Below are 13575 nucleotides of genomic sequence, written 5' to 3'. Positions count from 1 at the left end.
AATAGAAAAACAGGAGGGTTTTAAACCCCTTTTCACTAAAAACGTATTTCAATCTATCCTATGTTTGGGCTGGCAGTGAGATACACACCCGAGAGTTCAAGACCTGTTTTTTTTCTCTAAGCCGGACTATTAATGCATTTGACACTGGTCTGGCTTGTACAGCTTTTGTTGTAGACCTGGCAGTTCTTTTGCAGAGATCATGTCCCACTGTCCTGTTCGAGGTTTTGGACAATGGAAGATGTGTCTGTTCTGTAGCTCTCAATTATCTTTCCCTCACCAGAAAGGTAGGAAGAGCTGTCTTTGATCCCACGAAGCTCTACAGATGTTAAAGTGAAATACAGAATAGAACTGAGCTAACTTACAGATATTGCACTATCTACCTTGCCATCAAGTTTTAATCGAAAACTGAGGCTTTCAAAAAAAGCTTTTTGCATTTAATGGAAGTAAAGAACTGCAGCTGGAGTTCCCCATCATACCTGTAACCCTAATAATAATTTCCAGCATGTTTGCAACAGTCAGTATGGCTTTAGGTGTTTAAGAATCATAACTACTCAGAACTGCCATAATCTCTTTTACCTAATACTCCCTCCATTTCAAGTTTCTCATGTCTTGGGAGAAGAGTGGATACCTACTGGTGACCAGAGGCCCTGAGATGCACCTCATGTTACCTTATTTCCTGTTTTATGAACAATATTAGTTGTAAGTGATGGCTTCCTTCTTTTTAAAAACTGATTTCCCCTGGAGTTATGAGGTTTATTTGTTGCAATAGGCATATCTTGTGATAGACTTGGCTTAAATGTTCAAGATCTGTAAATGTCCAAAACAAATGTTTCTGTTTTCTTTCATCTCCTAAGTGTTCAGAGCACCAATGTGATACAATGCTGAGAGTTTGGTTATTAATAGTAGATATAGCGATGCTACTCTTGAGGATTAAATTAGATTCAAGGTACAGCCAGCAATGCTCATTCAGTTTCTGACTTTCTTACAGAATTCAGACTAATGAAGGGTAAACCTGATAGAGAATTATCATCTGTATGTACTGTCTTGAGCATGATGTAGCATGTTGTTGAATCAGCTGCTTTTAGAGCCCAGGTACCAATCCTGTGGTGTTGATGAAATTCCATAAAAAAGAAAATAAAATAAATAGAAAGGAATAAAAACACGAACTAAGAGTTGAAATATTTTATGAAACACATGCTAAATCTCCCTGCGTTAGGACCAGTGGCCTACAATGGAGCAGAGCAGTGGGCCAAAAAGAGTAAATCTTACTCTAAATGAGTGAGACAATTTTACACACAGCATGAATTTAGAAAGGGGAGAAAGGGAGGAGGCCATAAGACTGAGACAAACCTTAGCAGGAACAGAAAGAGATAGAATATGTCTGTGAGAGAATGCAATTGTAAAAGGAAAGGGAAATCGACACAGTATGAACAAAATAAGATGAACTCGCTTTTTTTGCTCTATGGCACTTTGTCTTCTATGTCAAAGCCTATTACATCATTACATCATTTGTGTGCTCAATACTAAACTGTGCTTTCTCTGGGTCGTAATTTGTTCCCAGGAACTTTACTACCAATTCAGATCACCTTGAGGCTTGATTTTGCATTACGTTGGTGACACTGGGGTTAGTCCTGATTTATATTGTTCTAATCATATAAAAATTGCACACTTGATTGGTAACACTTAGCATTTCTTCAGGGTTTATCTTTCATTGATCTCAGAGCACTCTGTGGCAATAAATAATGATCATTTCCAGCATGTGGCAGAGGATTAAAAAAAAAAAAAAACAAAACCAAAAAACAAAGCACAGAGGACTTGCATGTTTTGCCTGTGATCACATGGCATGGTGGGGAACACAACCCAGATCTCCTGATGCCTTGCCTATGAGATCATGCTGCCTCCTGAAATAAAATTAAAATGGAGTTCTGCCGTAAAAAGGAATGACTGCTCTGATAGCAGTCTTAGTGAGATCGGCAGTGGGCCTCCACTTAATAACACCACGTTACTGCTGGCTTCACTGGGAACACTATTCCCTCAAATAACTGGTGAAGAAAGTGCCCAAGCTTTGGTTCCTATCTGTATAGAAAATGCTGTAGCATATCACAGCAGGAGCACTTCAGCAGGTGAAAAAGCAGTCGGTCACCTCACAGTTTACATAGCAAACCAAATATTTGGTATATCCATCCAATATATATCATAACCCCAAAAAAGCACTGTTTTTTTCCCCTAAGGTGGCCATGCCCCCATATTTATCTGTGACTTTCTGAGGTTCAGCTGTCTTCAGTGGCATGCATATGTACACCACTACCTCTCTCCCTCTTTCTACCCCATTCTGATTGGAAAATGTGTTTTTAATATTGTGAAACAGAGATTGTGTTTCTATGCCACCAGCACCACAGGAAATTCAGCCCTTACAAATAATAAAAAAAGACTTAGTGATTTCACTTGGAAGGGAGTTCAGGACAAGTGCAGCATGCATGGGAGCTGATCTGGTGTCCCACAGTGGGGACGCGAGGATGTGGGAGCTAAGCAGTGATGGCCATTGACAAGGGCTTTGGTCATGTGGAAAATACATCACAATAGGGAAAAGGAAAAGCAATATCAGGATATGAAGCAGTTGGGATGTCTGCTTAGGCCTGTCCTAGTTGATGTGCTCAGATGCTCAATTGGTGCAATGTTGCTGCTGTATAGTATGGAAAAACGGAGGTGCCAGGGTCGTGTTGCTGAAAGACACTGAGCTCATAAATTCCCCAAACAAAATTATAAATTTTGGTCTCCACACTCCAAGGTGAATGATGTATCCTGTAGACAAAACTATTTATACCAGTGTTTCCCATATGAAAAAAAGGAAGAAAGAAAAAGAAGTTACTGTTTCATTATTTGTAGGCCTAGTATTTATGTTTTTCCCTGGAAATATACTCATTTTTCCTCCTAGATTTTTTTTTCTTCCCCTTAAGAAGTGTTTTATGTCAAAAGTCCTGGACAAATGGTCCTAGCAGATGTTTAGGCCACCTTGGTGCACATTTGTTTATTTGTGTTGGACATGCTGGGCTCTGTGCAGTATGTGGCCACAGATCCTGCCTACCCTAGGTAGAAAAGTTTTGCTTAGAGAGAACAGAGTCTCTGCTCCACGTTTCAGACAGGACCCGAGGTCTGCTTACCTTCTCCCTGTGTGTAGCTCATGGCGAATTGTAGAGGCATAAAGAGGCTCAAGCGTTTATGTCAAGCAGCCTGAACCCAAGGTATCTACTAGTGACTTCTGCAGTAAAGCTGCCTGATGTCAATGCAAATGGGAGGGTGCCCTGAATTAAGATGCAATTTGCTGGGAAATAATAAACTTTGGTGCAGTGGAGCCTATGTACGTGAACATAAAGTAGTCTGTGACAAATGGCAAGGCAAAAGCTGGTTCACTGAAATGGAACCTCTGTTTTTATACCTTAGAAAATACAACTATGATTCATTTTTGTGGGTCAAGGTTTATGATCCAGTAGAGGAACATGTAGGAGTCTGACCATGAATATCTTACTATTGCAAAATTGATCTGTAATACTAAATTTCTGTGGTGATGTGCAGTGGCCTATTGCACTTTCAAATGCTTCTTCACAGGTGTGCATGATCAGGGCATCTCTTGAGATACTTTTGTGATAACATTTGATGTGTGGCAAGCTATGTCTGTAGTGGTGCTTTGCAACGACTGACTATGAGGCCTGTGTTTTCATAAAGGGTTTTAAAAGACATATTTAATATGTTTGCTTGATGGCAGTAAAATATCTTGATTGCTTTAAAACATAGTAATAGATGCAACTAATACAGCAACTTTGAAGTTGTTGTGGAGTTCTGGCCTTTCTCTACGTCAGTACTTCAAGTTTATACAGAAAAGAAGTACTGGGTTGCCATGGTAACTACTTTTCACAGGTTCACCCTGTGTAACATGCTATAAATCTTTCTTGTGTGCTAGATGGACAAAGAGAAGATAAGGAGGTAAAATCTCAGCTCAGAGATCAATGTGTGGAAAGGTAAGTATAAAGTGTTGTCACATAGAAGTAAATCAAGCAGTGCAGATTTACAAACCATGCCAATCTATGTGTGCATATCCCTCTCTATTTTATTTAATTAATATTCCTCTCTTGGGAATACCTGCTTCATTGAGTTCCCCATATTCATAGGCCATTCGGTAGAACTGAAATTGTAATGTTATGGCTCTGTCATGTGGCTCGTGGCTTTCTTAATAAACATTGCAGCCACCTATTTATTAATGGGATTTGCTCAAAGCAGACTGATAAACAGTGTCTGCGATGACCTCTGTGGGAAATCATTACAGCCTCGCAAGGCAGTTAGCGTCCCATAAATCAGTAAGATTATAACTCCTGTGCTCTCAACAAAATGCAGCTCCTGCCTCATTTGTTGCCCTGCCAGTCTTGTACGTCTGTGCTGGGGATAATGCTGGTGGTGGTGGGGTAATCTGCCACTGCAGTAGCAGATTTTCTGCTAAATTTTTCAGACCTGTTCAGCATGTAATTTTTAATCAGTGTCTAAATCCTAGTGAGGAAAAGTTTTAAAATAGAGAGATCTGTGTACCATAACTGGCAAACAACTCTTGGTCATTTTTGGTATTGAGACTAGAGCACCATTCTAACAGAAGTGGTTTCTGTCTTGAAAAACTTCTAGACCAGAGGCAGCAAACAAAAGCTTTAAGGGTAAAGACAGACATGCAGGGGTGAAAGAGCTTGCCAAAGAGCATAAAGAGGTGCAGCAACTTATTGGGGAGCAGAGGGGAGGCTGAGCCCTGGGTCCATCTGGCTGCAAGGTGTCCCTCAGGTTTGTCTTCAGTGCAGGATTCTGTACGTGTTCATGATTTTGCATGAGGTAGAAAACTGAACTTCTCTGTGTTCCCTGGTCACTGTAACATTGATGTATGTTGCAGGGTGAAGCAGGCTTGTCATAGTTTCATCTCAGAGGGCAACTGGTCTGCTTATTCCCATAGGATCCTGGCCTTCTTTGGGCACAGTCACCTGAGACAGTGTGGGGGCCCTCACAGGCTGCGTGTTGGCATCTGCTCCACCACAGATCTCCATGGATGGAGGGAGGAGCCACGTGTCATCTCACCACAGGATACCAGGGGCCCTTTGCTCTAGTGCATTTCCTCCCACCTTTCCTCCTCTGTTCTTCCACTGACCTTGGTGTTCATGCAGATGTCGCAACTCCGCCTCACAGGTCCACTTCTTAAATATGTTATTGTAGAGAGGCAGCTAACTGGCTTGGCCTTGGTGCAGAGGTGGGTCTGACTTGGAGGCAGGGGAGCTTCAGGAAGCTTCTTACAGAGGGCCACCGCTGTAGCCCCCTCCCTTGCTACCAAAAACCTCACCGCTCACTTAAACTCAGGACAAGGCTGAAAACTCCAGAGTAAGAATCTTTTGAGTGAAAAAATATGAAATGGTTTATTAGCATTTGTCCAGGATTTTGATGACATCCTGGGTGCTTACAGAGGAATATGAAAAAAAGCAGTCCTTGGTCACACAGTGTTGTGGTGGTGCTCTTACAGGCATTTGAGAACCTGATATTCATGAGTTTCTTTAGCCCACCTCAACTTCTTACCATTTTTCCTTTGTGGGGAATGTGTTCATGTTGAAATACAGCATGAGGGACAGTACATTAAAACGTGAGTAACTGGGAACATACTGCACTTCTCTGCAACCGGTAGATCAAAACAACCCAGAACCTCTGACAAAAGCCTGGCTTTCAGCTCCTTTTCTGTTTTTACTGATGACATGAAAATTGAATGAGAACCTTGTTAGGATGTAAGAGCATGTAGCTGTTTGGCTTCATCTCTTTCTTAACAGATATTGAAAAGCAGTTTTGCTAAAACTCTGAATTCTTGATCTGTGCTTCACCAGTTTGGTATACAGTGAGATCTAACACCTGAAATACTGTTTTCAAAGGCTGTCCCATGTTCCTCTGATGGTCTGCAGCACTGCAGCACCACATTGGTTTTTACCAGTGAGATTCTTTTTGCCAGGCAATAAGCTGAGTTGAAGAAATTACCCACATGTCATAATTTTGTTAGAAGTGTTGTGGTAGATTATAAATATCCATATTGTCTTTAGTTAGTCTGGACCTAGGGAGCAGGTCGGACAAAACCCTAAGATTTAGATTCTACTTAGTGAAGGAAAAAAGTTGGACAGCGTCTGATTTTGTTTGTATTGATTGCTTTATCCATTAAGCTTATGTCCAGGAAAGCTTTTGTGAATGAGTATCAGGCTGTAGGTAGGCAGACTGAAAGAGCTGCTAGCAGGATGCTTTGCTTATTACCAGACATGCTATGGATGGGAACATCAATTGCCAGGAAAGTATTGAACAGTGAGACAAATGGCTGACATTGTAGTAGGCAGCTGCTAGGGACTTGTTATGGACCATTTCCTCCATGAGTCAGGCACTTCGGCACCCGTCTCATCCCCCATCAACACTAGAAACAAAAGTGTCTGAGAACCAGAACTGTCCTTGGCTGCTGGGCAGCTGCTGGCACAGGGCAGGGTCATTTGCTGAGATTGCTTGGGAGCTTCTCTGTGTAAAGAGGAGGAGCTGCAGCCTTCACCAGATCCCAAAAGTTTGATCCTTAAATGAGGGTGACAGGTATTAATAATTAAAAAATAATAATAATGTGCTTTCTAGAGGATAAGGTTGCCAAATGACACAGGAGAGGTGGTTGGGTCATTAAAGACCTTTATAAACTTCCTGAGTGCTGAGTTTTCTCAACTTTCTCTGAGTCTGGAGTCCCAAATTATTTAATTGGCACCAAAGCAGGCAGGGCTCTGCAGCAGTCCTGGTCATTCAATCTGTTAGAGCATAACTTGGGTTTCCTGAGTTACCAAGGTTTTCCTCCAGGTGAAAGCAGGACCTGAAGAGGAGACAGTAGGACTTAGCACTTGCTCTGACGTTAAGTTGGGATGTGGCCAGAGCACACATTCAGAGTAGGAGCTGGGAAGATTTCCCAGACACTGTAGTTTAGATGTGCCCATGTAAACAGTGTCTGTTTTTCCTGATTTATTTGATGGTGTCACCTGGATAAACTTCTACAATGCTAGGCAGTACCTTTGAAACTTGATCTCCAACAGGGAATACCTGCATCCCAATTTTAGACATTTGATCTGAGTACTTCAATCAGCAACTTAGGTGATCTGTATAAATTCACTGGAGTCTCCAGAGGCAATGCTGAGCCTCTAAGCGTCAAAATAGAAGCCACTTCTAAAGGGTAGGGATTTTTAACATGCCTTTTTCTAAATCTGAAACAGTGCAATAATGCTGTGTAACTGCACTGTAGGAGTCTTATAAGAACTCATTCACTGACTGTTATGAGAGACCTGGGACAAAAAGATAAAAACCATCTTCACGCTTACTGCAGCTGACTGCATTGCAGCCAGATGGAGGATAATTCCAGTTAACTATGTCTCAACAAGAATATTAGGTTCCTAGGTGATTTGATGTTAGAGGGAGAAAAGCACAAGCTGAAGTTAGAGATGATGAGGATGTTGACTGTGAACATGCTCAGCAGAGCAGAGATTATGATATTTTTTTAGTGGTTGCATAAAGCTTTGTTGGGAGGTGGAAGTGAGGCCTGTTGTCTAGTTGAAGTCACTCAGTTTCTGCATGGAGAGGTAAAATCTTACGCAAGTTCTGACCAATTTGAAAGGTTTCCTGAAGCATTGAATACCTTTTCAGCCTGGGGTTGCATATAGGGCGTGGTACCATTAAGCCTTCATCTGAAAAGGGATCCCATGTTGTCACTGTGTATGTAATACAGGTGCTTCTTAGCTAAATCTTCTTGGATTTGTTTGCATTTGAACTTCATGTAGAAGTTCCAGATGAATCCATGATTTTGCTAGTAAAATAATTAAACCCAGTTTCCAAACAGAAGGTAACTCCTCCTGTTGTCATGATTCCTTTTGATGCATCAATAAAAGATGATAGAAGTTTTTTCTAGAGAACATGTTTTTCATGCGCTGAAGTTCACTCATACTGTCATTTCTTCAAAAGGAAAAAAAAAGTTCAGTTTGGTTTTGCTGGATGCAATCATCAGATCATTAAAATAAAACAGGATAAAGCAGCAATGAAATGGGAATAATGTAAATGAACCGAATTTAAAGATTTATCATATATCTGCCTTATTACTGTTTGTCTTTTTCTTTTCTACCTCCAGTATATGGCAGATTGCAAAAAATGGAAACCTGGATATTTTTCTTCTTTCTCCACCTTCTGGAAATCTGTATGGTAGGCAAAATAAATAGACACAAGTACAAAACTGTTAATGAATTAGCATGCTATTTGACTTTAAAGACTCCATCAGGAGACAACCCAGAAATAGTCAATTATGAAATTGTGTCTTTATGTGTAAATTACCTACCAGATTTCCTCAAAAGAAGGTTTAGTCCCAATGAAAATGATATGCCCGTAGCCTCTTATATCCAGAGAACGCAACATAACCTTTCCTTTAAACTTTTATAGTGAACAAATGTAAATTCATTACATTTTCTGAAGTATCCATAATTGGTTGAGATTATGGAAGTGTGACAGCAATTCCTCTTTTAGGAAAATATGTTGGTTTGCATTAATCATACTTGGTTGCAAGAAGAAGAGTGGGTGTGACTTTTCAAACGAAGCAGCCACAGAGAAAAACACTTAGTGATTTTCCTCAAGTAAGTTAATGTTTTGAAAATTATTTTAATTGAAAGCAAACAATCTTGAGATCTGGGTTGGAGAAGGAGGAGTGATGTTTTATTTTTATTCTCATTTAGTGTTTCAGCCTCTTCTTTGCCATTTTTGTTGCACTGAAAAAATTAATTAACTTAATTGAGTTCATTTGGAAATAGTAGCAGAAGGATGACAGACGCATTTGTTGCCCCTCTCCCTAATGAGGGAGCATTGTCTCATTCAGTAGCTGCCCAGTGCTGTGCATGCATGGAAAGGGTACAGCGATGGTCCCACTCCCTCTGCCTCTTAATGAGCAGAAAACCATCCCCCCACTCCATCACTAGTGTGTAAATAATAGCTGTAAGGATGGTCCTGCTGGTCTCTCACTGGGGGTGGCAAGGATCATCTCTCTGGTGCCTGTTTGGGAGCTTTCGATTTCCAGGCGTCCCGATAGAACAACTTTTAGTAGTACAAAACTCACTGGGAAAAATAACTGACATGAAAAAATCAAGAGGGGTGAGAGAGAAGTTTCCATCTGGAGGGAGGAGGCAAATGCCTCAGTCCTGTGCCCCTACCATCTTGGAGCGGCGGACAGTTGGAGTCGCTGCTGGGCCCCCCTCCGGTCGCACCTTTCTCTAGCTGTGTGTATTTACAGTTGCAAGATCTGTCAGGCTTTTACCCTGTGTTTGCACAGTAACGTGCATGCTGCCTCCTGGTTTCTGTCTGGGCCTCCAGGTGCAACTGGTCTGTGAATAATCACTCTGTACACCCGAGTAAAAAGCATCACCTGGAACAGAAGGTTTACTTGAGGGCATCCACCCAGTGTGAAGATTTTACTTTATGCTGGGATCATGCAGTAGAAGCTGACTAGACAAAAGACTGAAATAATCACTCAGGCATTTAGTCTTTTTACTTACATGGTAAGTAAACTTTTAAATAAATAAATATTTTTTTCAGTTAATTTCAAAGCTGAAACTGAGGTCACGAGTTTTTTTGCTCTCCCTATCTAATCACAGACAGTCCAGAAGTCAGGACTGGGTGCAGGGGAGTTGCGGGTTGTCCTTTGTGGCACATCAGCCCCCTGGGTTTCAGGCATCCTCCTCTTCCTCCTCCTGAGTGCAGTCAAGTGGCTCAGTTGCCTGCGTTGGGGCAGCGGTGAAGGCACGGGCAAAGGCAGCTCCTCTCCCCCATCAGGCCTCACAGGAACCTCTAGAGGTCCAAGTTTCTCTCATCATTTAAGGTTTCAGCCTGGATGTTGAAAACATCTGCTAACCTGTCTGCAGGCATGAAAAAGAAGGGGGATTTATGTATTTTACTCAACTTGATTTAAAGGGGTAAGAGTTATTGTGAGACAAGGAGGTATCGGCTGTTCTTCCTTGTAGAGGGAGAACCACCACATGGCCGCAGTAGACTGGTTTTTGGCAAGCACAGCTGAAGTGCAGTAATGTGCGTGTTTCCTATGAAACATGGGGGATCAGCCATGAAAAATGCCGAACAGCTCTGCAGAGGCAAAGCACGCTCGGCTTTCCTCACTGCCCAGCACCATACCCCTGGGGAGCTTCAGCTCCTGAGACTTCGGTTTACCACACCTCCCCTGTGCAGCAGAACACAGACACACATGCTTGATGTTAAACCTACTCTGAAGTCTTATATAACTCATTAAATACAAGCATATGCATTTAAATGCTCTCCTGAGTGACACTCTCACAGCACATGCCAGCAAGCACGTATTTAATTTAATGCATTTGGTGAAATGTTGATTTTGTTTTATTTATTTTTGTGCTTAGTAAGAAGGAAAAAGTTTTCCTATTTAATTTTTCTGCAACTTTCTGTATAGAGAGTGTTGAAAAAAGGGACTCTACACCATCAGTTAGAAGCTTTGCTACCTACTAAATCTAATTACTTCCTCCAGCGGTTTTTAAAAATCAACGGTGATTTCTAAATGAGTGTGGTATATAATAAATTAGGTTATTTTTGTGACAGCTTGTATCTTTAATATCTGGCTACAAGATAAGTGGTGTTAATGATTGGGCATGATGTGTAAAAGAAGGTGCATCATTCCCTTTGACAATGAACAAGCAGTTACATTTATGCATTAGATAGGGAACGTGTATTCCTTCAAACAAGATGCTACCATACAGTCCCAGCTCAGCAGAAAACAGCTTTGCTTTGCTCGAACGTTGCATGAACATGGCTTTACTGGAGCTAGTGAGGATTTTGAGGAGAATTCTCATACACTTTTCCTCCCAGTTAACACCAGGCTCTCCCTTGCATGAAGTGTGCAGTTTTCCTACTTAGATTGGGATGATCATTGCAGACTTAGTTCAGCAAAGCATTTAAGTACTTAGTTACTTAAGTGAAGTTAATGAGTGTGCTTTTATGCTTGTGGGTTCATTGCTGTCCTACCTGCCCCTTTGACTTGAAGCAAGATAAAACTATTGCAGAAGCAGGACTAGAGCTACCATACTTCAGATGTGTCCGGGTCCAACACTTCCAGGGAGTATAGGGTGGACCTGCTGGTCATGTACTACCCAGTTGTGCTGCATGTGTGTGGCAAATTTGGCATGCTCAAAACACCTCCTGATAGTTTTCTGTCCTGGAAATCCCATGCAGGAGTGTTAGATACGTAAAACCCAACTGTTGAAATTTCTGATCTGCAAGTGAATGACAGTAGGTCCTGTGGAGTGGAGTGGAAAGCATGGTGTCTTAGCTCTCACTGCTTGCTGGTAGGCCCTCTTTAATATTTGTATCAGTGGTGGAGGAAAGAGACTTTGGCCTAATCGCTGCATGGTAGGTATGAGCTGGCAGCACACCTGTCACTGGGAGCGAACGTGTTAAATTTGTATCAAGGACTGGTACAGTTTTAATTAGAGTCATATCAAATTGTGTTAGTCATCAGGCAGATGAAAAAGACCACTAACCAAAGTCCTTATAGTCTTTAACAAATGTTAGAAACATCCCTGTAAAGCATCCAACCCTTCTACTTGGCATCTTTCCCCCAGAGCTGATGATATCTTGTAAAAGGTATCAAGTGTGATATGTGAATGTGTCAGGTCTGGTCCTTTAGACTTTTGTCTTAATGTACATCTGAAGTATCTTCAAAAACAAGTCAGTGTAGATGGACGTTGTGAAACTTGTGCGAGTAGAAGATTGGGCTACTAGGGAAGGATCCAGAGTAGCCTGCAAGGGCTTGAGTATGTGTGATTTGGGACCTGTGGTGATTCAGTATGCAAGCTCACATGGGACTGTGCCCATTCGTCTGGGACACTCGGGGAGAGGTTTGGATTTATCATGTATCTGAAACTTCTGGGTTTGTGGCTTCTGCCAGAGCTTTGGTGCTAATCTAACATAAAATATTTTACTTAAAATAACATACTGATATCTTAAAAAAATTAGAGGAAGAACAACAAAGGAAAAAATGAGACCTTTTTTGTCAGTGTTACTGTGATAAGAGCTCTTAAATTAATACAGGTGAGCCAGTTTGTATCAGCAGAGGCTTTAGCCTAGGGTCTCCATGGGAAAAGATGAAATGCTTCCACTTTTCTTAAAGTTGTATAACTGGCTTAGTGGGATTTTTACCTTTATCTTTTTAAATAATGTCAGCTAGGTCTGTAAAGGAAACCCCCTTTCATCATTTACTGTAAATGTGCAAGGGGCTTGATGAACCATGAAAGGACCTGATTGAAAGCGCTCTTTCCCCAGAAAGGCTTCTGAGGACTCTGAAATACCAGACAACATATATTTTATTATTTTTAAATGGTTAAGAGATGAACTGGAGAATTGTAGGCTAGTTTACTTAACATCTGTTGCTAGGACAGGAAACTTCTGGGAAGCTTTCCCTAGTGATGTGGTAAGAAAACACCTGGAAAAGTCCAGTTTCACTGTGGACAAGCAGGGTGAGTGCTGTCTGCGGAGGTCATGCTCAGCCAGCTTTCTGTTGACACTTGAAGATATTAGTGCCATAGTGGAGGAAGATCATTTTGCTAGAAGAGCAGCACATAGGCCTAACGGTGGTGGAGAAAGGAAGGCGGCAGGTTTTGGAAAAAGGTCTGCATGGAGGAGCAGCTGTGAGCTGCTGGAGACTGGCCTCGTGCCAATAAAAGATCAGTGTAGATGGAAAATTCCAATTTGAAAGGCGTCGATGGTGTGGAGCCCTGTGGCACGGCTCTGCTCATCCTCACCAGCTGGTGAGGCAGCAGGAAGGGTACCCAGGGAGATGTGGTGGGAGGCTTGGGGCTACCAGCCCCCCCAGACCTCCAGCAGCTGTGCCTCTGATGGCCCTGCAGCTGGGAGTCCATCAGGCACAACAGGACCATGCCTCCGCTGGGTTGTCTGCTTCATACCGAGAAGTACAGTCAGTGGTAAGAGGAGTAAAAAGTTCTCTCCAGGTATCATTGCCTTTATTAAAACAGTGTAAATAATCAAGATTTTGGGCTTTTGTTTTGGGGCTGGGGGCAGGGGGCGTGTATTCTGGTGCAAGGGTTCAAATTGAAACAGCATTAAAACTTTCCTATTTATTTTTGTCATGCCAAAATGAGAAATATAAGGTGGTGGTGATGTCTTGCACTCAAAATCTATACTGATACTATTGCATGTAAGAGCATATGTTTGTCTTTTTTGGACACAGGAGGGAATTCTTCTTGCTCATCTTTAAAGGTCATTGTTCCTAGTCTGTCTAATAACAAAATATTAATAAGGGTAAGTAGTATAATCCTTTTTTATCCCTGAGAGTCTTCTCAAGCCTGCATAACCTTGCAGGCTTACTGCCAAATTTTAGTGAGTGCAAAAGATGCCTTGGATTTGTGGTCGTGATAATTTCTTGTGCTGTAAGTAAATGAAATGATCAAAATGCACAAGCAGCATCTGACATTAATTGCATGAAATACAGTT

General features: G+C 41.7%; 1 protein-coding gene across 11 annotated transcripts in view; it reads left to right on the top strand.

The window, feature by feature from the left end:
* The window catches only part of KALRN (kalirin RhoGEF kinase), a 523685-nt gene that overhangs the window by 99948 nt on the left and 410162 nt on the right, over positions 1 to 13575 (top strand). For 9 of the 11 annotated variants that reach the window (XM_042784351.1, XM_042784352.1, XM_033003466.2 and 6 more), the window contains exon 1: positions 12879 to 13073. The exons of the other annotated variants lie outside the window; for them this stretch is intronic. In XM_042784351.1, the coding sequence (XP_042640285.1) occupies positions 12902 to 13073 (172 nt within the window). In that variant the 5' untranslated portion in view covers positions 12879 to 12901. Of the gene's footprint in view, positions 1 to 12878; positions 13074 to 13575 lie in introns of those variants that run through there. 11 annotated transcript variants of the gene reach the window in all.

Source organism: Tyto alba, unplaced genomic scaffold, assembly GCF_018691265.1.
Source record: "Tyto alba isolate M040663 unplaced genomic scaffold, T.alba_DEE_v4.0 Super-Scaffold_7, whole genome shotgun sequence".
Classification (NCBI taxonomy): domain Eukaryota; kingdom Metazoa; phylum Chordata; class Aves; order Strigiformes; family Tytonidae; genus Tyto; species Tyto alba.
This window is presented reverse-complemented; position numbering and strand designations above follow the sequence as displayed.